Source organism: Lonchura striata, chromosome 14 (genome assembly GCF_050655825.1).
Source record: "Lonchura striata isolate lonStrDom1 chromosome 14, ASM5065582v1, whole genome shotgun sequence".
Lineage (NCBI taxonomy): Eukaryota > Metazoa > Chordata > Aves > Passeriformes > Estrildidae > Lonchura > Lonchura striata.
The window spans coordinates 2,366,698-2,390,923 of NC_140716.1; the positions used below are offsets into that span (position 1 = coordinate 2,366,698).

The 24,226-nt window shown below is 50.1% G+C and overlaps 2 protein-coding genes across 6 annotated transcripts in view; one reads left to right on the plus strand and one right to left on the minus strand.

Annotated features, from left to right (window-relative positions):
- The first annotated feature begins 7,656 nt into the window (after positions 1-7,656).
- On the plus strand, positions 7,657-12,044 carry B9D1 (B9 domain containing 1). Of its 2 annotated transcripts, XM_021550558.4 has the most exons (7): positions 7,657-7,731; positions 8,473-8,541; positions 8,739-8,850; positions 8,911-9,007; positions 9,628-9,690; positions 10,917-10,984; positions 11,181-12,044. In XM_021550558.4, the coding sequence occupies exons 1-7, from the start codon at positions 7,675-7,677 to the stop codon at positions 11,294-11,296; spliced, it is 582 nt and encodes a 193-aa protein (XP_021406233.1). In that variant the 5' UTR covers positions 7,657-7,674; the 3' UTR covers positions 11,297-12,044. The 2 variants fall into 2 exon arrangements, with proteins under 2 accessions (XP_021406233.1, XP_085448212.1); XM_085592086.1 differs by having other exon boundaries at positions 8,739-9,007.
- Positions 12,045-19,928: 7,884 nt separating this feature from the next.
- Positions 19,929-24,226, minus strand: part of EPN2 (epsin 2) — a 46,229-nt gene continuing 41,931 nt past the window's right edge. For all 4 annotated transcript variants that reach the window (XM_021550236.4, XM_021550221.4, XM_085592087.1 and 1 more), the window contains one exon: positions 19,929-24,150. In XM_021550236.4, the coding sequence (XP_021405911.3) occupies positions 23,831-24,150 (320 nt within the window). In that variant the 3' untranslated portion in view covers positions 19,929-23,830. The remainder of the gene's footprint in view (positions 24,151-24,226) is intronic.

Below are 24,226 nucleotides of genomic sequence, written 5' to 3' on the forward strand. Positions count from 1 at the left end.
TTAAGAGTCATTTAGAATTATTGTAAATAATGAGTCCGTCTCGGTGGGATAGGGAGGAATTCCAGAAAAGAGCCACAAAATCCATGATTAACAGCGCTCTGGGGAGGATGGCAAACTGCTTTTGCTGCAGTTTAAGGAGGGGAGGTGAATCCCTCTGCTCCAGGCTGAGTCGGGGTGTCCCTCAGCATCAGGGGACACTCAGGATGTCATTTACTGCTGGGGTTATTTAGCTTTGCTGGAAAAGATCTGAATTCCCTTCTGGCCCTGTGCCTGAATTCCCTTCAGGGGGAAAATCCTCTCACCTGGGGATGGTGGCTCATGGTGGTGAGGGAGAGAGGCGTGTGGAACAACGTGGAAGGGCTTGAGGCCATGGCAGTGTTGGAATGAGCTGGGATATTTGCTCCTGGCTGCCACCCTTCCCAAAGCCCTTCCCAAAGCCATCAAACTCATCAGGACCCAAAAGAACCCCATGAGCCCGCAGGAACATCCTGGCAGCGTGGGGAGAATCAAGCTCAGCCTGAATTTCCCAAGAGCAGAGAGTGACTGTGGATTGCTTCCTGATGCCTCTTTTGGGGACGCTCACCTGGACTTTGCAGGTGCAAAACCCCCCCAGCTGCATCCCCAAACCTGGCCATGGCCAGAGAAACTATTTAACATCAGCAGTGTTAATTTTGTTGATTAAATCTCTGCAGCATTAAGCAATTTCCCCCCAGACTGTCTGCAAGCCTCGCTTAAGATCGGAAGTGAAAAGCACGGGGTAAATGCAAGTCATGATTATTTAATTGGATCGATTTCTTATTTTGCATTTTTAATGGCCATTCAGTCCTGTCCATTAATCAGCCAGAGTCTGCCCCAGCACTTTTCGTTCCAGCAAACCCACAGCCCGCAGGGATGGGCGCTGGGTCCATCTGGGCTGGCCCAGAGCCACCCCAGCACCCTCGGAGGAGCAGGAATCAAACAGGGATTAAAAACCACCATGCTGAGGAAGGAAACCATCACAGGGGCTCGGCTTCAAGGGTAAATCTCAGATGGCATCGATCTGAAAGTCTCTTTGTCATGCTGGGGAGGGGAAAAAAAGGCTTTAAAAAATACCAACCACCAAATCTGACGCCATCCTGGGTGCAATTAGCCCCAACCTTAATCTGTCAGATCTGTGAGATCATACAGGTTGCATGAATGCTAATAAGCATTTGATATTTGTACAAGCTTTCTGGGGATGAATAATTCAATTGACTTCATCCATTAAATTTCCCCTATTAAGTTTTCAGACCATGGCTGGGTTTTAATGGCTGGGGCCACCTCATCCTCCAGACGAGGGGGCTTAATTAGGAATTTTAGTACACCCTGAGAGAGCCACGGGAGCTGAAATCTCTGTGGCTCTTTGGGTTTTGAGCAGCTCGTGTCCCTCTGCTGGAGCCCTGCTGAGCCCCTGGAACAACTCCAGCTCACACCAGGTGAGTGCTCCATCCTCTTCCAGCATTACAGTGCTGCCACAGAATGTTTTAGCCCTTCCCACAGGCTCAGCCCCTCTCTGGAGGTTGGGAAGGTGCTGGGGGGCTGCTTGGGATGAGGGATGTGCAGTGGCACTGAAGCACCCCCTGGATTTTGGCACCACTCGGTGATTCCGTGGCTCCCTTCCAACTCAGGATATTCTAATTCCACGATTCCCTGGCATTCACTGATGCAGAGACGTCACCAGGAGAGTCCCACACCCATCCTGGGCTGCTCCTCATGCCAGGACCCTTCACCCGTGCCCCTCACTTGTAGGTCAGCATTGGGTTGTTTTTTTCCAGCTGTGGATGTTGGGCTATCCAGTGAAAAATAAATCTGTTCACAAAGCAAGGCAGAAAACGCCAACAGCCCTCATTAAGTCACACCACGGGGAAGATCCAGATGAATGATTTGAATATTTGATTGAAGTCCCCTGGAGCAGCAGCTTCTGATTCTGCTTTGTCCCACGTGGAGGCACAAGCTGCCAAGGGCCCGTGGCCACGTCTGCAGGGTCTGGTGGATACATGGAAAACAGCATTTCCACCTGAGTTATTCCCAAAAAATGCAGCCACCCCTGGACACAAGCAGGAGGGGTCCATGCCTGGCAGGAGAAGGAGATTGTTGACCCTCCCCTCTTCTCCCTGCTTTTGTTCCTTGTGTCCTTCTCAAATCCAACTGGGCACCCTCTCCCCGGGTCTTCCTCACCCTCTCCCCTCCCTGCCTCTCTGTCAATTTGTTCTGACTGGCTCATTAATTCATTTTGCTCGTTAACCAAAAGAAATCTCACCAATGATAACGAGTTCCAATACAAATTAATTCTGCAGGGAAGACCAGGCACTTCACAGCTCCTTGGCAGCAACAGGTCCGTGCCCAGCGGGGCCCCTGGCATGGGGCTGGCGGCCACATGGACACAGGGATCATCCCTGGAAGTGTCCAAGCACAGGCTGGACAGCAAGCTGGGACAGTGGAAGGTGTCCCAGCCCGTGGAAGGGAGTGGAATTGGATGAGTTGAAGGCCCTTTCCAACATAAACCATCCTGGGATTCAGCCATGGAACACAAAACCCACCCGGCTTCCCCCAGGTGCCTTTCCACCAGCAGGTAAATGTTTTCAGCAGGAATTACAGCAGGAATATCCCCCTGTGTGTGCTGCTGTGAGATCCCACCCGCTCCCCGTTTGATTTTGAGCAGCAGGAGCAAAAGGCAGGGAAGACAAAGGGCAGGGAAGCTCCCTGCAGCCTCCTGGCAGGCAGGGATGAGTCAACGCCGTGCAAACAACTCTAAAAATACAAACGCTTTATTGCAGATTAATGACACCATCAAACGGATTTCACTGGCCATTTACCAGGTTGTTGATCATAAATATTTGGGATTCGCAATAAACTTCTGTGCTGCGCCACTGTGGTGGTGTTTGTGCCTCTCCCTCCCTCCCTGGGGCTGGAGCAGGGAAAGGAGACACAGGAGCTGCTCCTGCTCCTCCCTGCGGCACCGGCTGCCTTCCCACTCTGTTTTCCAGGGATCTGCTGCTCCTGCTGCCCTTGTAGTGGGTGAGCCCAGAGCTGGGGTGACAAATCCCACAGGGATCCCCCACTGGCACTGCAGCCCTGCCCAGGAGGAGAGGAGCCCTGCCCGCCCTCCCCAGGGCTCATCCAGAGGCAATTCCAGGGGAAACCCAGGGATGTCGGAATCTGAGGTGGTGATGATTCCAAAATTGTAGAAAGTCTCTGTCTGTCAGCCCGCTGCCAAAGCAGAAGCCATAATTGGTCTGTGCTGGTTTCCAGGTTGTTTATTCTGTTGATCTCTCACATGTTCTGCTGCCCTGCCCAGCTCTGTCCTGCAGGGCAGCGTGTGGGGCTCTGCCCTCAGTGGGATGTGACAAACATTCAATACCAGAAACTCCCTGGGCTGCATTTACAAGAACGTGCCAATATCTGTCACCTACGTTGGACAGTGTGTCCCCAGCCTGAACCAACAGAAAAATGCCAACACCACAGTGAGACATGGAGGTCATGAAGAAGGAGAAAAAGGACAAGGCACACCCAATTTCCTCCAGCTTGTCCCCTTGGGACCCCTCATCTAGAATCCTAAAATTTTACTTTTGCACCCATGCCACACTTAATTATTACTGATATCAAACACTCAGAGCTGGTAATTCATCCTGTAAGATTGAAAACTCTTTTCCATGGCCAGAGATCACAGCCAGTGTCTCTGGGGGCTCTGTCCAGGAGGGTTCCTGACCCCTGAAGGGTCCCAGGGCAGCCAGAGGGAAGCTCTGGACTCCCACACAGGGAAAGGGCTCAGCACAACTCTCCAGCCTCTCTGGGAGCTCCTGCACCCAGAGCCAGGCAGCCTGGGCAGGTCACGGTGCCTGGGCTGCATTCAGAAGCTCCCAGTGACAGACCTGCCAGCAGTTTGGATTTTTCCAGCCCTTGGCTCTCGCTGGGAATGAAGCAAACAGAATTCCCTCAGAGGTCAGTGCTGCAGGGACACTGGGAATGGCTCTCCAGGAGCTGGGATCCACCCTGGAAGAGGTGACACGTCTCAGTGATCAGCAGGAGCGTGACTGCGGCTCCAAACACCCCAGGGAGGATTCCCGAGCAAATCACAGGATCAGGACAAGTCCTGGAGAAAAGGAGAATGTTTTGAACGGCCAGGAGAAACAGCAGCATCACTAAATATCCCCCATGGGGTCACCACCGTCCACAAACCTTCATCACGCTTGGAAATCAAACTCTGATGGAGCATTAATTAAGTTTTCCAGCAGGATAAAACCACTTCCTTGCTTGGGATTTCACTCTGCTCGCAAAGATTAAAAATGCAGCTAATTAAAACAAGGCTGGCATGCGAAGAAGGGAAGAATAAAAAGTCTTGTCATGGCTGGGAGGGGACAGAGCCCTTCCAGCTGCAGGTACAGATGACTCAGGGCTGCTGAATAACCCCCCTGCTGCCTCTCTGCCGGGGGGAAGGTCTCCTGTTGCTGGGAGAACTCCTCCAGCAGCTGTGTGTCACCTGCCAGGCAACAAAAATGTCCTGAAATTGGCTCCAAGGTAGCTGGTAGCCAAGTGCAGTGTTAATTAAACACCTCACGAGCTGCTCCAGACAGCTGCTGCAGAACTGCTCTGCTTCCCCCCGCCAACCCCTGATCATCTTCTGCTCAAATGAATCCTTTTCCCTGCAGCGTTTCTGAAGGGCTGCGGAGGAAGGATAACCTTTCAGGCATTCCCTCCCATCCCCTCCTGCTTTCCTGTCCCTTTCTTCTCTTGGCCAAATTTGTTTGGCCTGAAAAACCGAGTTGAAGGAGGTTTTGACTGGAAACACATCTTCTTGAAATGTGGAAGGGCTTCCTGCACTCCTGCCACCCTTCCCCAGAGGGTCTGCAACGAACCACCCCAAATTCCCTCGTGGAGAGGGGAAGGTGGCCTGGGATGCAGAAAAGGAGGAGGATTGTGAAAAATGCACATTTTGTGATTGGCTTTTCACAAATATTACAATGAATATTATACGTATAATGTTAGAAAGTGATGCTTATATTAATTCTCTTAAGTAGTGTGTTAAATGTAGTTTCAGGTTCCAACATAATGTTAAAATAGAGACTATGTATGTTGGGGGAGGTTTTTTTTTAGGAATGAGTTACTCGCTTCAAGGAACACCGAAATCTTCCAAAGAAAAGGAATTTATGGTTTTCTTATCAGAAGAAGCTAATTTCTTCAGGCCCTGCTCAAACTCGAAGACACCTTGGGGATTAAAAGAAACTGTTGACATACAACAGACAGAGTTCTTGTTTTAAATAGAATGGATGCATAACCATGAAAGATATATGAATATGCAACAAGTGAATTGTTTTAAGGTTATTCCTTTATTCACAAGGCATGCTTTTCATGGTGTCCGAGAGTATCCAGACATCCGTAATCCTTTGCTTTTTATTGTCTTGTAATTGTCCTAACTCTAAATTTTAGTATTCTAATTGTATTATTATTTTTATAACCATTTTATTATTACTATTAAACTTTTAAAATTTTAAAAAACAAGTGATGGGCATTTTTCACAGCAGGTCGTGGCCAGGCTGGGCAACCTCCACGACCCTGATGTGATCACAGAATCACAGAATCACAGAATCACAGAATCACAGAATAATGAGATTGGAAGACATCTCTAAAATCATCAAATCCAACCTCTGATGTGCGTGGGCAGCAAATGTCCTGGCACAAGCAGGGTCCCCATGGCCAGCACCGTGTCACCAGGTGTCACAGCCCCGTCCTGCCACCCCCACACCACCCAAATAAATCCCCACCTGAAAAACGCCCATCACTTGGTTTTTAAAATTTTAAAAGTTTCATAGTAATAAAATGGTTATAAAAATAGCAATACAATTAATGAAATGTAGAGTTAGGACAATTATAAGACAATAAAAAATAAAGAATTACAGATGTCTGGATGCTCTCGGGCACTAAGTTACAAAAAAGCATCCCTTGTGAACAAAGGAATAACCTTAAAAGCAACAGCCTGTTGCATATTCATATATCTCATACATGATGCATAAATTCTTTGCAAATTAAGAACTTTTCTGTTTTTTGTTAACTTCTTCTCTTTAATCTTGGTGGTTCTATAAAGACAGAGAGAAGGTGGAGTACTGTTTGTCTTTTCTGATAGAGGCAGTAACTCTTCAAGGGCCCTAAGTCACTGTCATCTCTGTGTGAAGAGCTTTTTGATTATCTCACCTCTTGCTTGAGCTAGCAAAATAATCCCACAGCACAGATCTCCATTTCAACATTATGCTGTAACCTAAAACTGTATTTAACACGCTACCTAAGAGAATTAATACAGTATAATTTTCCAACCTTTCGCATACAATACTTGTAACATTTGCGAAAAGCCAATCATAAAATATGCATTTTTCACACTCAGCGCGTCCATCCTCCTTATTTACACGCCCACCTCGCCCTTTCCCTGCTTAATTAGAGCGGGATAATTAAGGCAGCACCCTGCTGTTCCCTCCTTTTCCCACCCCGTGCGGTGTGAGGGCAAAATCCACCATTTCCCTCCTTCTCCCTGCAAACACCGCCTGCCTCCGGCCCTTGCCCGGCAGCATCATCTAGTGGCCATGGCCATGGCACGTGGAATGGATGGAATTCGGGAATTTCCCGAGCGGGACCATCCCGGCATCCCGTCCTGCTCCAAACACCCCAAACACCCCGTGCTGTGCATCCCTCAGCGCTGTCCCTGAATCCCGGCAGCTTTGGGGCCCTGCCCGTCCCTGGGCGCCGCTTGGGCTTGCTTGAGACTGTTATTGAATAATGATGATAATGATGATAATGATGAGAAGAGGAAAAAGAAGAAGAAGAAGAGGAAGAAGAAGAAGAAGAAGAAGAAGAAGAAGAAGAAGAAGAAGAAGAAGAAGAAGAAGAAGAAGAAGAAGAAGAAGAAGAAGAAGAAGAAGAAGAAGAAGAAGAAGAAGAAGACGAATTAAGAAGAAGAAGAAGAAGAAGAAGAAGAAGAAGAAGAAGAAGACGAATTAAGAAGAAGAAGAAGAAGAAGAAGAAGAAGAAGAAGAAGAAGAAGAAGAAGAAGAATAGGAAGAAGACGAATTAAGAAGAAGAAGAAGAAGAAGAAGAAGAAGAAGAATAGGAAGAAGAAGAATTAAGAAGAAGAAGAAGAAGAAGAAGAAGAAGAAGAAGAAGAAGAAGAATAGGAAGAAGACGAATTAAGAAGAAGAAGAAGAAGAAGAAGAAGAAGAAGAAGAAGAAGAAGAAGAATAGGAAGAAGAATTAAGAAGAAGAAGAAGAAGAAGAAGAAGAAGGATGATGATGATGATGATTATAATAATAATAATAATAGTAGTAGTAGTAGTAATAATAATAATAATAATTAAAAGTTCTGGACACGTGGCGCTGCGAGAATAACGGGGCAGCGCCGGGCGGGCTCAGCGGCTGAGGGGAGCCGGGGGGATCCGCATCCGCCCGGGAACAGCCGAGGGTTCTGCAGGTGGGGTGGCCGAGTTTTGGGGCGGTTTGGGGGCGATTTGGGGCGGTTTTGGGGCGGTTTCGGGGCGGTTTGGGGCGGGTTTGCGGATGGGAGCCCCGCGGAGGGAGCCCCGCGGAGGGAGCGCCGCGGAGGGAGCGCAGCGCGCCCCGCGGAGGTTTGGCCCCTGCGGCGCCCCGTCCGCCGCCGGGCAGCGCGCGGCCGGCATGGCGGCGCCCAGCGTGTTCCTGCTGGCCGTGAGCGGCGAGATCGAGAGCGGGGAGGTGCGGGCAGCCGGGCACCGCGGGGCACGCACCGCGCGGCGCCGGGGGCTGCGGGCATCGCCCCGGCCCCGCCTCGGCCGCCGTGCTGCGTCCGCCCGAGCGGGGAGGGAGTGCGAGCCCCCTGAGCACGGCCGGCCTCGGCGCCGGACCCCAAACACAGCCCGGCCTCGGCCCCCAGATCCATCCCAAACACAGCCCGGCCTCGGCCCCCAGATCCATCCCAAACACAGCCCGGCCTCAGCGCCATCCCCCAAACCCAGCCCAGCCTCATCCACATCCCCCAAACCCATCCCAGCCTCATCCACATCCCCCAAACCCAGCCCAGCCTCAGCCCCAAACCCATCCCAGCCTCCTTCCCCAAATCCATCCCAGCCCCATCCCCCAAACCCAGGCCAACCTCAGCCCCAAACCCATCCCAGCCTCATCCGCATTCCCCAAACCCATCCCAGCCCCGTCCCCCAAATCCATCCCAAACCCATCCCAGCCCCATCCCCCAAATCCATCCCAAACCCATCTCAGCCCCATCCCCCAAATCCATCCCAAACCCATCCCAGCCTCATCCCCAAACCCATCCCAGCCCCATGCCCCTGCCCCAGCCTGTCTATCCCAATCTCGCTGGCACAGGCTGCCCTCAGCACCCTGACTTGGGCCCCAGAAATTCCCAATGAATTCCCAGTGAATCCCAGTGAATTCCCCCATTTTTCTCTCTCTCTCTCTCTCTCTCTCTCTCTCTCCCTGCAGTTCCCGGGATTCGATGACCTCTACTGCAAGTTCTCCTTTGTCTACGGCCAGGACTGGGTCCCCACGGCGGTACCACCACTGTCCCCACCCCGTGTCCCTGTCCCTGTGTCCCTGTCCCCACCCATGTCCCTGTCCCCACCCATGTCCCTGTGCCCAGCCCTGTCCCTGTCCCCACTCCTGTCCCTGTCCCTGTGTCCCTGTGCCCAGCCCTGTCCCTGTGCCCAGCCCGGGCTCAGCCCAGCCCAGCTCACCCCAGCTCCCCGCAGGGCCTGGAGGAGGGAATCTCCCAGATCACCTCCAAGAGCAGCGTCTCTCCCACCACGCTGGTCTGGAACTTCCCCATCGACATCACCTTCAAGAGCACCAACCCCTTTGGCTGTGAGTGCTGGGGGGCCCGGGGTGGGTGCCAAGCCCCCCCTGACCCCCATTTCCCTGCAGGGCCTCAGATCGTGCTCAGCGTCTACGGGCCGGACTTCTTTGGCCACGACGTTGTCAGAGGTTACGGAGCTGTGCACGTGCCCTTCGTGCCAGGCAGGTGAGTGCCAGGCAGCTGGGTGCCAGCCTGACCTGCAGGGCTCACACACTCCCTGCTCCAGTTATTCTGCTGTTTCTGGAACAAAAAAAACTCCCAAAAATCTCCTCACCCTGCCCTGTCAGTTCACAGAGATTCTCCAGCAGAGCTCTTTCATCATCAAATAAATTTTGGTAACCCTGTAAAGCCCAAACTGGCCTGGAAAAAGCCCAGATATTTAATGTGTTACTCACACAATAAATTGCCAGCCTGACCTGCAGGACTCACACCCTGCTCCAGTTATTCTGCTGTTTCTGGAACAAAAAAAACTCCCAAAAATCTCCTCACCCTGTCCAGTCAGTTCACAGAGATTCTCCAGCAGAGCTCTTTCATCATCAGATAAATTTTGGTAACTCTGTAAAGCCCAACTGGCTCAAAAGCCCAGGTATTTATCTCAATTTCTCCCACAATAAATTCTCATTCCCAGCACTGGGAGTGGAGGAAGTTCTGCTGTTCCTGTGCAAACCAATCCTTTCTGTGTGAAGGGAAAGGACCTGACGTGGCAGGAATTCTGTGCTTTCAGAAATATAAAAATCCTGCTTTTTATTCATCCCTGATGTTCTGGGCTCTCCTCGTTGTTCCAGGCACAAAAGAACCATTGCCATGTTCGTCCCAGAGTCCACCTCCAGGCTGCAGCAGCTCACGAGGTAATAATTAATGACTTTAATTCATTAAGGAGGGAATTTCTCTCCGGTCCTTAGCCACAAAAACATGTGCAGCCACTCGGTGCTGCAGAGGTGTGACTGCTCTGTGCCATAACCAGTTTTCTGTAGGTAAAAATTACATTTTCAGGTGTCTGAAAGGGCCTTTTGAAAAGCTTTTATAAACATGTTAACAACAATATTAATATATTATAGTAATATAAATGTATTACATTGGTGTATAGTAAAATATGTTATTATATATTAAGATATTAATATATAATATAATGAACATATTAATTAAATAACTGCACTAAATTACTGCCTGAATCTTCTTGGGGCTGTTTTGGAAGCGCAGCCACAGGAGGAGCAAACCCATGGAAAAACAATTCCCAATCCAAGTTTTTTAAAGAAATTCAAGGTCTCAAAGCCTCTGTGGTTCTCTGGGTGGTCAGGGAGAATTTTTCAACAACATCTTTGCCACAGAAAGATTCTTTTACCCCAGAAAAAAAAAAACTGGATTTAACAAAATCTGTGTGAAATCAGTTGCAGTTTTTTTCCTTAAGGCAAAATTTACCTTTGATTGAAGCAGATCAATGAAAAGAATCAGTCTACAAAACCCTCCTGGGCACTCTCAGCCACCCAATCCATTAATTCGTATTTTGCATTCATTATTTTTGTATTTTATATTCAATCATTTGTATTTTGTATTCATTAATTTGTATTTTGTGTTCATTAATTTGTATTTTGTATACATAATTTTGTATTTTGCGTTCATTATGTTGTATTTTGCATTCAATAATTTTTTTTTGTATTTTGTATTCATAATTTTGTACTTTGCATTCATAATTTTTTATTTTGTATTCACTGTTTTGCTTTTTGTATTCCTTACTTTCGTTTTTGTGTTCATTCATTTGTATTTTGTATTTTGCATTCATCAATTTGTATTTTGTATTCAATAATTTGTATTTTGTATTCATAATTTATATTTTGCCTTCCATCATTTTGTATTTTGAATTCATAATTTATTATTTTGTGCTCGCGGTTTTGTTTTTCATATTCGTTCATTTGTATTTTGCATTCACAATTTTTAATTTTGTAGCCAATAATTTGTATTTTGCATTCATTCTTTGTATTTTACATTCATAATTTTTAATTTTGCATTCAATAATTTGTATTTTTCATTAATAATTTGTATTTTGCATTAATAATTTGTATTTTTCTCCTCCAAGCTGGTTCACGGGGAGACGCCCGGAGTTCACAGACCCCAGGGTGGTGGCACGGGGTGAAGGCCGGGAAGGTGAGTGCTGGGTCCTGGCAGCTGCAGCTGGGTCCTGGCAGCTGCAGCTGGGTCCTGGCAGCTGCTGCTGGGTCCTGGAGCTGTTGGGTCCTGGCAGCTGCTGCTGGGTCCTGGCAGCTGCAGCTGGGTCCTGGCAGATGCCGGGGCTCCACAGGGAGCCCCAACCCTCCTGTGACGGCTCCTCCCTCCCTGCCAGTGACCCGGGTGCGCTCCCAGGGCTTCGTCACCGTCTCCTTCAACGTGATGACCAAAGACCTGCACAAGCTGGGCTACGACGTGGGCCAGGGACCGCAGGGGCTGCACCAGGCCTGAGCTCCCGGGGCCTTCCAGGGAAACTCCAACGCCCAACAGCACCAGCCTCGAGGATTTGGAGTTTGGAGTGTGCAACTCCAAACACCAACCTCAAGGATTTGGAGTTTGGAGTGTGCAACTCCAAACACCAGCCTCCAGGATTTGGAGTTTGGAGTGTGCAACTCCAAACACCAGCCTTGAGGATTTGGAGTTTGGAGTGTGCAACTCCAAACACCAGCCTCCAGGATTTGGAGTTTGGAGTGTGCAATTCCAAACACCAACCTTGAGGATTTGGAGTTTGGAGTGTGCAACTCCAAACACCAACCTCGAGGATTTGGAGTTTGGAGTGTGCAATTCCAAACACCAACCCCGGAGGATTTGGGATGATGTCCAAGCCTAATCCTGTCAGTAATGTTAAAGTATTGTGGAAATTGATGTCATTGATAGCATTCAGTGTTTTATGGATCAATATTGTATTTTATTCAGTGTTTTTAGGGGTTAGACTGTCTCAGAGTAAGGCCTGTAACAAAATATTTTTATAGCAGCCTTTTGTACACCTTTTTGTAGAATTAATGACACAAAAAGTTTTGATCTGTATTAGTTTCCCTGCAGTTAAACTTTGCAAACATAGTTTCTTTTTAATGGCTTTTTTTTTTTTTTTTTGCATTGCAAATGAGGAATTGAAATTATTGCACCTTCCCAAAATGGTCCTGTGAAATGCATTCCCCTCTGAGCTCTTTTAGGCTGAATAAACTCTGTTGTATCAATAGATTCATTTGTCTTTCTGCTGCTAAAGGGGTTTGTTTGTGCCAGGATGTTTTTAAGCCCTAAATCATCCAAGCTCTGCTCGACTTAAAGGTAGAAGAGAAAAAGAAGTGTTTCAATGCAGTGACTAATTGCTGAGTCATTTTCCTGTTTCATTTTGGGCATGTAACCTCTTGTGTTTGACTGCAAATCCCAGGAGAACAACGCCATCTCCCTAAAAGGGAACTACCAAGACCTCCAAGTGTAGAAATCCCAGGAAAAACACCCAGGGATGAGCCACAAATCCTCCAGGACACAGCTCAACAAAACACCCAGGCAGAGATTGTTCTGATCCACTGTGGGGTGGAATAAATTTAATTTCTGAAAACATAAAAGTGGTCACTGGAACGTTGCTGGGAGCAGCAGCACCTTTTATCTGACCTAGAAATACTTCTCCAAACGTTTTTAGGGATAATTTTTCATCTCCTGCCTTGTTTTTGTTGACTCCACACTTCCAATGGAGTTGTTTTGGTCATTTGTAATCTCTGAAGTGAGTCACGTTGCAGTCCAAAGTCAGAAGCATTTCCTGTTGGCTCAGAGGAGACTTTGAGGAATTTTGTTTCCTTTTCAGAAGTTTGGGAAGCAGGATAAATATTTTCGGAAGGCTTGGGAGGCAAACACTGCACCTCCTGCTGCTGCCTGAAGTCCCAGTTTCCCCTGGAGCACAGTTCCTGCCCACATTCCAACTGCAGCAAAGCTGGCACAGCCCAGACCTGGATTTATTCACAGCCAGCTCCTCCTCCTGCTGCTCCAAACCCCTGAATTCCTGTTCCAAAGGAACTCTGGGGTGTTTCGCCCCCGTGGCACCAACCGGACCTGAGCCAGCTTCCCCTGACAGCAGAGGGGAAGGGAGGTTAAAAATGAAAAGTAAAAACCCTAAACTCCATAAAACAGGATTAAAGAACCTTGAGGTATTTAAGCTGCCCTCTAAGCAGATCCCACATTGCCACCTGCATTATTAGGGATTTTTGCCTATTTTTTTCAGGGTTTTGTTGGATTTTGAGGTGGTTTTGGGCTCCTCAGTGGCTTGAGCACATCTGAGAGCTTCACTTACCTTCCCCAGGGATTGGGCAAGTTTCCTTGAGTTCCCTGTGAGTGTTTCCCTGAGGGCATCACCCAGGGGAGATGTTTGGAGTTTCCCATGCCCCAGATATCCCTCAGAAACCTCTCCCAGAAATGTTCTTGCTGCTGCCTTTGTCCTTGTCTGGTTGAAGCCTTTGCTCCTCAGGTGTGACAGTGTCAGAATCCCAATTTGGGGTATTGATGATCCCAAAATTGTAGAAAGTCTCTGTCCTTCTGTTCTGTTGCCAAAGAAGAAGTTGTAATTTATCTGTGCTGGTTTCCAGGTTGTTTATTCTGTTGATCTCTCACATGTTCTGCTGCCCTGCCCAGCTCTGTCCTGCAGGGCAGCGTGTGGGGCTCTGCCCTCAGTGGGATGTGACAAACATTAAATACCAGAAACTCCCTGGGCTGCATTTACAAGAACGTGCCAATATCTGTCACCTACGTTGGACAGTGTGTCCCCAGCCTGGACCAACAGAAAAATGCCAACACCACAGTGAGACATGGAGGGCATGAAGAAGGAGAAAAAGGACAAGGCACACCCAATTTCCTCCAGCTTGTCCCTTTGGACCCCTCATCTAGAATCCTAAAATTTTACTTTTGCACCCGTGCCACACTTGATTATTACTGATATCAAACCCTCAGAGCTGGTAATTCATGCTGTAAGATTGAAAACTCTTTTCCATGGGCAGAGATCACAGCCAGTGTCTCTGGGGGCTCTGTAGAGAGACACTGGCTGTGATCTCTGTCCATGGGTCCCAGGGCAGCCAGGGGCTCACGGAGATTTCCTCTCACCCAGCTGGAACACCCTGCTCCTTTCCTGGTTAATCATTCTCTCCCTTCCCTCCAAACCTGCCCTGGAATTCCCAACCCCACAAGAGCAGCACCTCTCAGCTGGAGCTCTGCTTGTGTCATTTATTGGTGATTATCCTCCAAATTCCAGACAGGCAGGGAAAAATCTTCCTGGAGAACAAGTTCTGCCACAGGAGAGGCTCCGAGGCCAGAGAGATGTTCGGGGTCTCTGCAGCTCTCCTGTCCTGGAAAGGTGTGTCCAGCACATTTCTCTCCCTTTTAGGATTTTTAATAGAGGTATTTCACAGAGAGAAATGGAAGAGAAAACAATTTCTATTTCTGCTCCTTGTTTTTCCCATGTGGAATGTGTTTGGAGAATTGTTTCCCTGGGGTGATGCTTGGATAGATTCTGGTGAGGATTGTTTGAGCCTGGTGGCCAATCCATCCAATCCAATCCAATCCAATCCAATCCAATCCAATCCAACCCAACCCAATCCAATCCAATCCAACCCAATCCAATCCAACCCAACCCAATCCAATCCAACCCAATCCAATCCAACCCAACCCAATCCAATCCAATCCAATCCAACCCAATCCAATCCAACCCAACCCAATCCAACCCAATCCAATCCAACCCAACCCAATCCAACCCAACCCAACCCAATCCAATCCAATCCAATCCAACCCACCTGGGGCTGGACTCAGAGAGGGTCACAAGTTGTGTTAGAGTCAGAGAAAGTAGTTTGTAGTTTTAGTATCCTCCTTTTAGATAGTATATTAATGTATTTTAGCATAGTTATAATAAAATAATTCAGCCTTCTGAATGGAGTCAGACATCAGCATTTCTGCCCAGTGGGTTCACCTGGGTTTCCAATAGAAAGGCTTTGGATTCACTCCATGGGAGTTTTCCTGCTGTTACGCGGGCAGGGAACAGCCAAGGACTGGGACTGAACAGCAGCTTGAGGATCAAACCCTCCAGAAAAAGGAAAATAATTCGGATAATCCTTAGGAATTGTTTAGCGCCTTTCCCACCGAGCAGCAGCAGCAGCTCCTGCCCTCTCGTGGCTGCTCCCAACCTTTAGGGAAGCGCTGGAAGTGATTAATACCAATTAACTGCGGGGCTGAATGAAGAATTCCGAGTTTTTCCCGTTCCTCCGTGGCAGTCGCTCCGTGCTGGCTGCCCTGGCACTGCCCCTTGTCCCCGGAGCAGGGGGCAAACACCTCCCGAGGCTGCTGCGCCAGGGGGCTGAGCATCCCCCCGAGGCTGCCAGGCTGCTTTCCACCAGCTGGGAATGATCTCCGTCTGAAAAGGAGACGGATTGGAGCTGACAGCAGCAGTGTCGGCTTGGGAGCAGGAGATCTGTGAAATGCTGGGAAAAAAAAAAAAAATAGGAAAAAAAAATCAAACACTCAAACACAAAGCAGCCACACATTTGAAGAAAATTGAGGATTTAGTTCCAGTTCTTGACAGGTTTGTAGTGTTTCCTCCCGTTTGTGCCACTGGAGATTCGGGGGGACACGGGGCTGGGGGGTCACAGGGCAGCGGGGTGGGAGCAGGGGTAGAGCCAGGCTGGCACCCCCAGCGTGGAGCATTCCCCGTTCCTGGGACACCCAGACTGGGGACAGCAGGAACCCCAACCCGGGACCCCCAACTGGGACCCCCACCCTGGGACCCCCACCCCGGACCTCTCCCCTTGGGGCCGGCAGCCCCAGCAGCAGCTGGATGGGCTGGTGGCCCTGGAGAAGCCACCCAGGACATCTCCAGGGGGTCCCTCAGACCTGAGCCCCCCCCGAGGGCACCGAGAACCCCCCAGCAGCCAGCCCAAGGTCCGGGCACTCCTGAGCAGCACATCTGGAGCAGCCCCAGCTCCAGCTTGGGATGTTCTCCAGACCACGCCACCCCCAGCAGGGTGGGCAAAAGCCACCCTGGTCCCACCCTGTCCCCTCTCAACACCCACCCCGGGGGCAGAGGGGATCCCTGAGCGATTTTCCTGAGGCAAACGTGGGGCAGCTCAAGCCCCAAGCTCCGAGACACTCGTGGATATTTGCAAACCTGGGAGCCAGCTCCACTTTTGGAAGCAAAATCTCCCAAACCTGCAGTTCCCACCCGGCTGCAGCGCTGCCAGCAGCCTCCAGGGCAGCCCCGCTGGGGCTGGGAGCACAGGGCAGCACAAATCCCTCAGAACCCATCCTTTGGGCTTGGATTTTGGGCTCCTTCGGGATGGAAAGCAGGGCTGAGCCCCCGGGAGGGAGGGAGGGAACAGCACGAGCTGCATTCCCGGCAGGATCTGAGGGATCCAGCCTCGTCCTTCAGAGGGAAGAGCAGCAGACACACAGAACTGCTGAAGCTGTCTATTTTTGGCTCCCTTTTCAGGCCAGGATATTTAAGTACCCAAATTCACCTCAGAGAATATCATCACTCCATTTAGTGCCAGACTTGCTGATGAAGATATTAAAAAAATCAGAAAAAAAAACCTCCTCCACCATCACCCAACACAACCCCAGGCAGCCCACGGCCTCCAGGGCTGCTACAGCACAGCAGAGCCGCCTCCCTGGAGCTTGGAAAATCCACGGATTTCATTCCATGGCCACAAAAAGCACTTCAGGAAGGAGTCAGACCCGATTTGCACAGGTTCTAGGGGAAGAAGGACACGAAGGTGTCTGATGGTTTTCCATCGCCGGCGTTACTCGAGGTGGTTCCGCCGTGGTGCTGTGGAGAATTCCAGGAGGGCTGGGGAGGGATGGGTGGGATCAGGAGGGTTTGGATTGGATGGGTGGGATTGGGAGAAGGGTTTGGAATGGATGGGTGGGATTGGGATGGATGGGTGGGATCGGGAGGACTGGGGAGGGATGGGTGGGATAGGAGGGTTCGGAGTAGAAGGGTGGGATCGGGAGGAGGGTTTGGGATGGACGGGAGGGATCAGGATGGGTGGGTGGGATCGGGAGGACTGGGGAGGGATGGGTGGGATAGGAGGGTTCAGAGTGGATGGGTGGGATTGGGAGGAGGGTTTGGGAATGGATGGGTGGGATAGGGAGGATTTGGGATGGATGGGTGGGATCGGGAGGAGGGTTTGGGATGGACGGGAGGGATCGGGAGGGTTTGGGATGGATGGGAGGGATCGGGAGGGTTTGGGAATGGATGAGTGGGATCAGCCCACGCCGGGTCAGGGTCCTGTGGAGGATCCTGGCCTCCCTCTGCTCCTGCAGCCCGGCCAGCCCAGCGCAGGCACGGATCCCGCAGGCACCGGGATGGGGGTGGATTCACCGGGGCTCCTTTCCACAGGGAAATCCCAGGTCTCTGCTCCACCACATCCCCCTGGCTCGGGTGGAGCTCTGACCCCAGCAGCTCTCCTGGTCAAACAGGCAGGAGCCGGGATGCCATTCCTGCCGGGCAGGGTCTCGGCCGTGTCCCAGCCAGGTTTCCTGTCGGGAAGCAGCGGGCAGGGAGCTGGGAACACAAACCCACCTCTGCTCCGGCTTTATCCTGGTGGTCTGAGGCGTCATGGATTTCCCCTCACCTGAAATGGGAAGGTGTTTGCTCCACCAGTGGCAGGAGCAGCTGAGGCAGAGCGATGTGAGCTGGCCTGAGGACACTGGGGACCCTGGAGTGCCAGGACAAGGGGAACGGCTTCCCACTGCCAGAGGGCAGGGCTAGATGGGATTTGGGGAACAGATTCCTCGCTGTGAGGTCGAGGCCCTGGCACTGGGTGCCCAGAGCAGCTGTGGCTGCCCCTGGATCCCTGGAAGTGTCCAAGGCCAGGTTGGACAGGGCTGGGAGCAGCCTGGGACAGCGGGAGGTGTCCCTGCCCACGGGGACATTTGTGGGATTTTCTTTAATCTCTCAGGGAGGTATTTCCCAAAACCCTGAGGGTCCCGCAACTCAGTCCCTGCACAGCCCCAGGATGGGCCGTGTCCCCCCAGGGAATCCCCACATTCCTCCTTTACCTCCTCCCAGTTCCCCATGGATCACCAGACCCTGCCAATGAACCTCCCTGGCACCAAGGGGAACTTCCAGCTCCTCAGCTTCAACAGTGACAGGGCACAATCAACAAAACCAGAACTGCCACCACCACATCCCACGCTGGCTCTTCACCATTCCCCGTCCCGAGCTCCCAAACAAGCAGGAGTCCTCAGGAAATCCAACTCACAAATGGGGAAAGGTGACCTTTCCAGTTAACTTGAAAAATACGGGAGTTTTGAACGTGAGAAGTGCATAAATCCTGCTGGTTCCCCAAAATGCAGCTCGCAGGGTGTTGCGGAGGCCGTGCCAGAGGCAGAGCACAGGATGGGCTCAGCCCTGTCCCCACGGCTCCAGGAAGAGCAGAAGGGGCAGAGCTGCACCCTCAGCCCAGCACAAACCTCAGCAAAGTCCCCGCAGCAGCGGCGTGGGCGAGGGGAAGCCAGAAGATAAATCCTTATCCAGAGGCCTCTTCCTCTGCAGGGCAGGCAAATCCTCCTCACCCCTCTGCAGAGGAAGAGGAAAAGGAAATGTGGGATGGGGGAGCAGCTCTGCAAGCTCAGCAGAAAACTCCACCACGGGCACGGCTCTGCTCAGCACGGGCTGGGGCAGCTCAGTTCAGCCACCAGAACCCACCAGAATCCACCTGAACCCATAAAAATCCACCTGAACCCATCAAAATCCACCAAAACCCACCAGAATCCACCAAAATCCACCAAAACCCACCAGAATCTACCAAAACCCACCAGAACCCACCAGAACCCATCAGAATCCACCAGAATCCATCAGAACCCACCAAAACCCACCAAAATCCACCAGAACCCACCAGAACTGCCCAGAATCTACCAAAACCCATCAAAACCCACCAAAACCCACCAGAACTCCCCAGAACCCACCAGAATCCACCAGAACCCATCAAAATCCACCAAAACCCACTAGAACCCATCAAAATCAACCAGAACCCATCAAAACCAACCAGAACCCATCAAAATCCACCAGAACCCACCAGAACTTCCCAGAACCCATCAAAATCCACCAGAACCCACCAGAACTCCCCAGAACCCATCAAAATCCACCAGAACCCACCAGAACTCCCCAGAACCCACCAGAACTCCCCAGAACCCACCAGAACCACCCAGAATCCACCTCCTCCGAAGAGCTGAGCCACCACAGCCCCCAGCCTCAGCCTCCCGAGCGGGTCCCGCTGCCAGCGCGCAGCTCCACGAGGCAGCAGCAGAACCAGAGAATCCCAGAAGGGTTTGGGTGGGGAGGGACACTGAAGCCCACCCACTGCCAAGCCCAGCACCTTGCCCTGCCCCAGCCCTGCCCAGCCCGGCCCTGGCACTGCCAGGGACCCGGGGCAGCCCCGGCTCCTCCAGGGACACCGGAGCGTTCCCGGGGCTTCGGCAGCCGACACCAAAGCAGACTTTTCTCCCCAGAGCCACAGCTCCAGCATTAATTAGTGAGCATTGATTAGTGATCAGCCTGATTGGCAGCAAACGAAGCAGGGAGGCTGGAGGGGCTGTGGAGAGGCAGCTCCTGCCGGTGGTGTTAATGAAGTGCCCTTCATTAATTAAGGCAGCCGGGATGAGAGCCTGGCTCGCTCCCAGGCTGGAAGCAGAGCCACAGAGCCCAGGCTGAGCTACAAAAATGGGAATTGAGGAGCGCCCAGCTCCTGTCCCAACCCTCCTCCCACAGCCCCCTTCCCCAAATTCCTGCCTGGACACAAATCCAGAGGCTCCAGCGAGCTCCGAGCTCCCTCCACGGGGCTCTTCAGGGGCAGCGTGGTTAAAAGAAGGAATTTGGTCACCTGCAGCACAACAAATCTGCATTTTTATTGAGTCACTGAGGTCTCAGCCAAGCCATGGAAACCCTCCTCTCTCCCAGCCCGTCCTGGGAAAAGTCATGGATGAATCCTCGTGCCACAAACCTTCCAGCAGCTCACCCCAAACCCGTCCTGCCAAGCTCCACCGAGCAGGGCTTGGGTGGCAAAGGGAGCACAAACACCACGCAGAAGCCTGGAAAAAGCAACACAGCTGGGATAGAAGCAATACAATTTTAATTCTGACCAGTCACCTCCAAACCCCTCGTCTTTCCACTGTTCTGATGGCATTTTTAAGTAGCACATCTGTGACATAGCTGGGGGGGGGGAGAAAAAAAAAAAAGACACAAAGATACAGACATTATGATACAATAGTACAAATGATAAATTATTTATACAGTAAATAATGGCAATAGTCAGCACAAATCCAGAAAAAGCAGCTGGCTCCCAGGGTTATGAGCAGTTTGGGAAATGTTGGAACACTTGGAGAGGAAGAGTTGTGTGAGATTCTGCTGGGAAAAAGAAATCTCCTCTTTTCTCCCCACCTGTGCAATATTCAGGCATAGAGAACACCTCGAGCTGGAACAGCAAAGGGGCACAAGGGGAACAAGAGCTGCCTTGGCTACAGGACCTCCCAAAAACTGTAAACACCACAACCCACCAGGCCTTCCCTTCCCTGCCCCTCCACAGAGCTGAGTTTCTCTAGAGCATAAAACTGAATAAATAACTGAGCTTATTTAGGGGGAAATTATGCCAAGGAGTGTGTGTGTGTGTTTTTGTGTGTGTTTTTTTTTGTGTGTGTGTGTGTGTGTTAACTTTTTTTTTTTTTTAAACAAGATATTGAACACTTTTCTCTTTGGTCAATTTGACCAGTAATGCTATTTTGGGCTACTGATGTTTTTAAAAATCAAAAAGGGGGGAAAAAAGCACTTTGAATATTTTCAAAGTGAGAAAAATAAGGAGAAGAAGGGGAAATGGAGAAAAAAGGGCAGAAGGGATGTGATAGGGCACACAAATATCCTCCAGAAATGTGGAGGGTCAGGAGGGAGGGAGGATTATCCTGCAGAGGAGGAAAATCATCACAAAATGAGCTGGACCCTTCAGAGCGTCCCCAGGCAGGACAGTGACCCCCCTGTGTCACCCCTGGGGACACAGCCCAGCCCAGAACATTCACCAAACCAGCTCTTTCTCCTCCCAAACTCAGCTCCTGCCACAAGCCCTGTGCCAGGCTGGGATCTGGGCTTAGTTAGTCTCAGCCTAAATATTTCCAGCACCAGGATTTGGGCTGTGGCTCCTCAGGGAGCCTCCTTTGGGTTTGCTGTGCCATAAATGTGCCTGTTTTAATATAAAAGGGATAAATTCTGGGGGCAGTGACTTGGGAGGAAAAGCAACAATTTGCCATTCAACAGCTTCATTAAGCCAGGGCTCTCTCCCAGAGCAAATTTACAGTGGCAGCTCCAACTGCAGATTGTTTCAGCACTTTAAATATTTCTTATCAACCTCATCTGGCCTCTAGAAAATTCCCCAGGACGTGGCCAGGATTTTGGCTGGGCAGACAACGCCCCAGCCCGCTGCAGCTCAGGGGACAAAGGGACAAACCCCCAGTGACCTTGATTCCAGTGCTGGTCAAATCCAACTGGGAAAACAACCTGGGAGGAATCTTGTCAGAGATCAGCTGGAAAAAAGCACCTTCCCCCCCATCTGCAAGAATCACACCCTTCCTGCTCTACACTTCCCAACAACTGAAAAAGTCTTTTTGCTTTGCTCTGAAAGGCAACAGGAATGGGGTTTGGTTTTGTTTTTAAAGACAGGCTGGGCGTGGACAGCAACCCTCTTCCCTCCTCTATAAAACCAAGGATTGGGAATGCTCCCTGCCAGCTCCAGAGGATCCCACATGTGCACAGGAGCATCCACAGGAACACTGAGCACTCCATGCACTGCCAGAGCCACCCTGACCTGCACAGCTCCAGCCTGGGCTGGTCCCTAAATCTGATCATCCTTCAGCCTCCGCTTCCCACCAGGAGATGGATCCCACTCCTTCCTTCCATAGGATCACTCCCTCCACGGGATCAATCACTCCTTCCATGGGATCCATTCCCTCCATGGGATCACTCCTTCCATAGATCACTCCCTCCACAGGATCACTCCTTCCACGGTATCCACTCCTTCCATGGGATCACTCCTTCCATGGGATCCACTCCTTCCATGGGATCACTCCTTCCATGGGATCCACTACCTCCATGGGATCATTCCTTCCATGGGATCATTCCTTCCATGGGATCACTCCTTCCATGGGATCCAGCCCCTCTCCAGCCCCACAGGGAATTGTTCCACCACAACAAACTGTGGAAAATTCTGTTTTCCCCCCTCTTAAATTAAGGAAAGGCCACCAAGTCCGTTCAGAGGTGCCCTGCAGGCAGGAAAAATCCCTTCCCATGGAATTTTTGGGAGGGGCTGGGGCTCCAGCAGAACCCCTGAGCGTGGTGAGGAGTCCAGACATGAACATTCATTTAAAAGGGATGGTTCAGCTCCCAAGGGAAGGCTGGACATGGAAGCAGTTATCCCAGGGAGTGCACCTTCCAACAGGAAAAATCAGTGGATAAAATGAAACAAGTTCTGTTTGTACATCAGGATTTTTAACAGCTCCACAAGTTTTACAAGGAAAATAAAACCAAACAGCCTCTCTTGGGATCTTCATCAAGGCTAAAAGTCTGTCCAGTCTGGGGATTGGGAAATGGGAACAAATCAAGGGAAAGGCGACTTTAGTGTTTTTTCTTTTTAATGTAGTCTTAATTCATGTTATGCTCAAATTCAATTCATCTAAAAATAATTAGTCACGAGGATTTGTTTTTGATTTGCATTATGAATACTTCATTTAAAGGTAAATATTTTAGTGTTAATCTTCCCTTTTAAACTCTCTTTACAGAAACAAAGAGCGAAAACCATAAATAAGAGGGCATTAAAACCATAAAAATGACATTTGCCAATATCTTAATTTTTCAGCCAGACTTGATAAATCTATCAAAACCAGACAGTTAAATAAGAACCACATTATAAAAATTAGCAAAAAAAGGACTATTAGGTAACTCTGCAAACTCAAAATATGAAACTGTACTAAACAAAATATGTGCAAAAGTATACAAGAGTAACTGCATATAGCAAGGTTAAGCCTGAATTAGTTTTAAAGCTTGCCCCGGTGAAACTGAATTCAAAGTTGTCCCACTGTATCTCTCTTTTTTTTTTTCCTTTTCTTTGTTTTTTCCATTTTTTTTTTCTTTCAACTCACATTTTAAGTCAAATAAAAACAAAATACACATGAAAAAACTTCCAAACGAAGCTGGTACTGGACAAGCACAGAGCAGGACACTCACTCAGCACGAGTGCAGCCACTCACAGAGTTCCAGGAGTCCTTAGAGTAGTGTAGGAATTCAACACTGCACACGACAGCACAACTCGAGCATGGTCTTGGGTGTTTTGTCTGGGGTTTTGTGTTATTCTCCTTTCGAGACAAGCTTGCTGTTGTCAGTCACACCTCAGAGATACCAAAGCAGTGCGAGTTTGCAATGTTTAATGCATAAAAACCAAGCCCCCCTGGGCCCTCCGGGTCGGTCTCTTCTAAGAGTAAGGACTATGGGTGAACCAACAGTCTAGAACTGTGTGTAGTTATGTGCAAAACATTCACTAGCACTCGGAACCTCAGGTCTATCTCACGGGCAGAGGAAGTGACAGATGCAGGGAAGAGTAACTTCAGGAATCCAGCACATGATCTGACATCTACAAAATAGCCAAGGGAGTTTTCCAGTGGCAGGTTCTCTCCCTAGAAAGTGTGTTTGAAATGATTAACAAAGTAACAAAAATGGGCAGAATCTAACTTTGGTGAAAAGTCTGAACATTTCACATGATGCTCAACAAGCCAAAGTAAGGTACCATCTGTAGCAAAGACTAGATTTAGATTAACTGGTAAGTAGAGACAACTCTTCAAAGATCATAACTGTAAACTGCAAATCTACTTCCAAGTCTCTCACACACCGTTCAGTCCACACAGGCCACGTTCGTTTCGCTGGAAAGACTTCAGCCTGGAAACACTAAGAAAAGAAAAGTTCCTTTAATTGGGTCTTTATAGGAGGAAAGGGTTAGTTGTATTTGCAGCCTGGGAGGCTGCTGGCGGCATTCCTGTACTGTGCAGAGCTTGGGGCATTGATCCTGCAATGCTCAGCCCCTGGCCCACCCGGATGGTGCCCATGGCCGGCAGCGGTGCCATGCCCACGGGCACGGGGGCCATGGAAGACAGAGGTATTGGCTCCATGCTCAGCGGGGGCACGGCGCTGAAGGAGGGGCTGCTGCCCAGCACGGGACTCGCCCTCATCTGGTTCAGGGTCAGAGGCTGAGGCTGGTTCACCTGGAAGGGGTTGATTGGAGTCGCTGCGGTCGCGGCACCTGCGGGGGAGAGGAGGGACAGTGAGGGACTGCTGTCAGCACCAGGGGCTGCCAACAGCTGACCTGGCAAGGAACA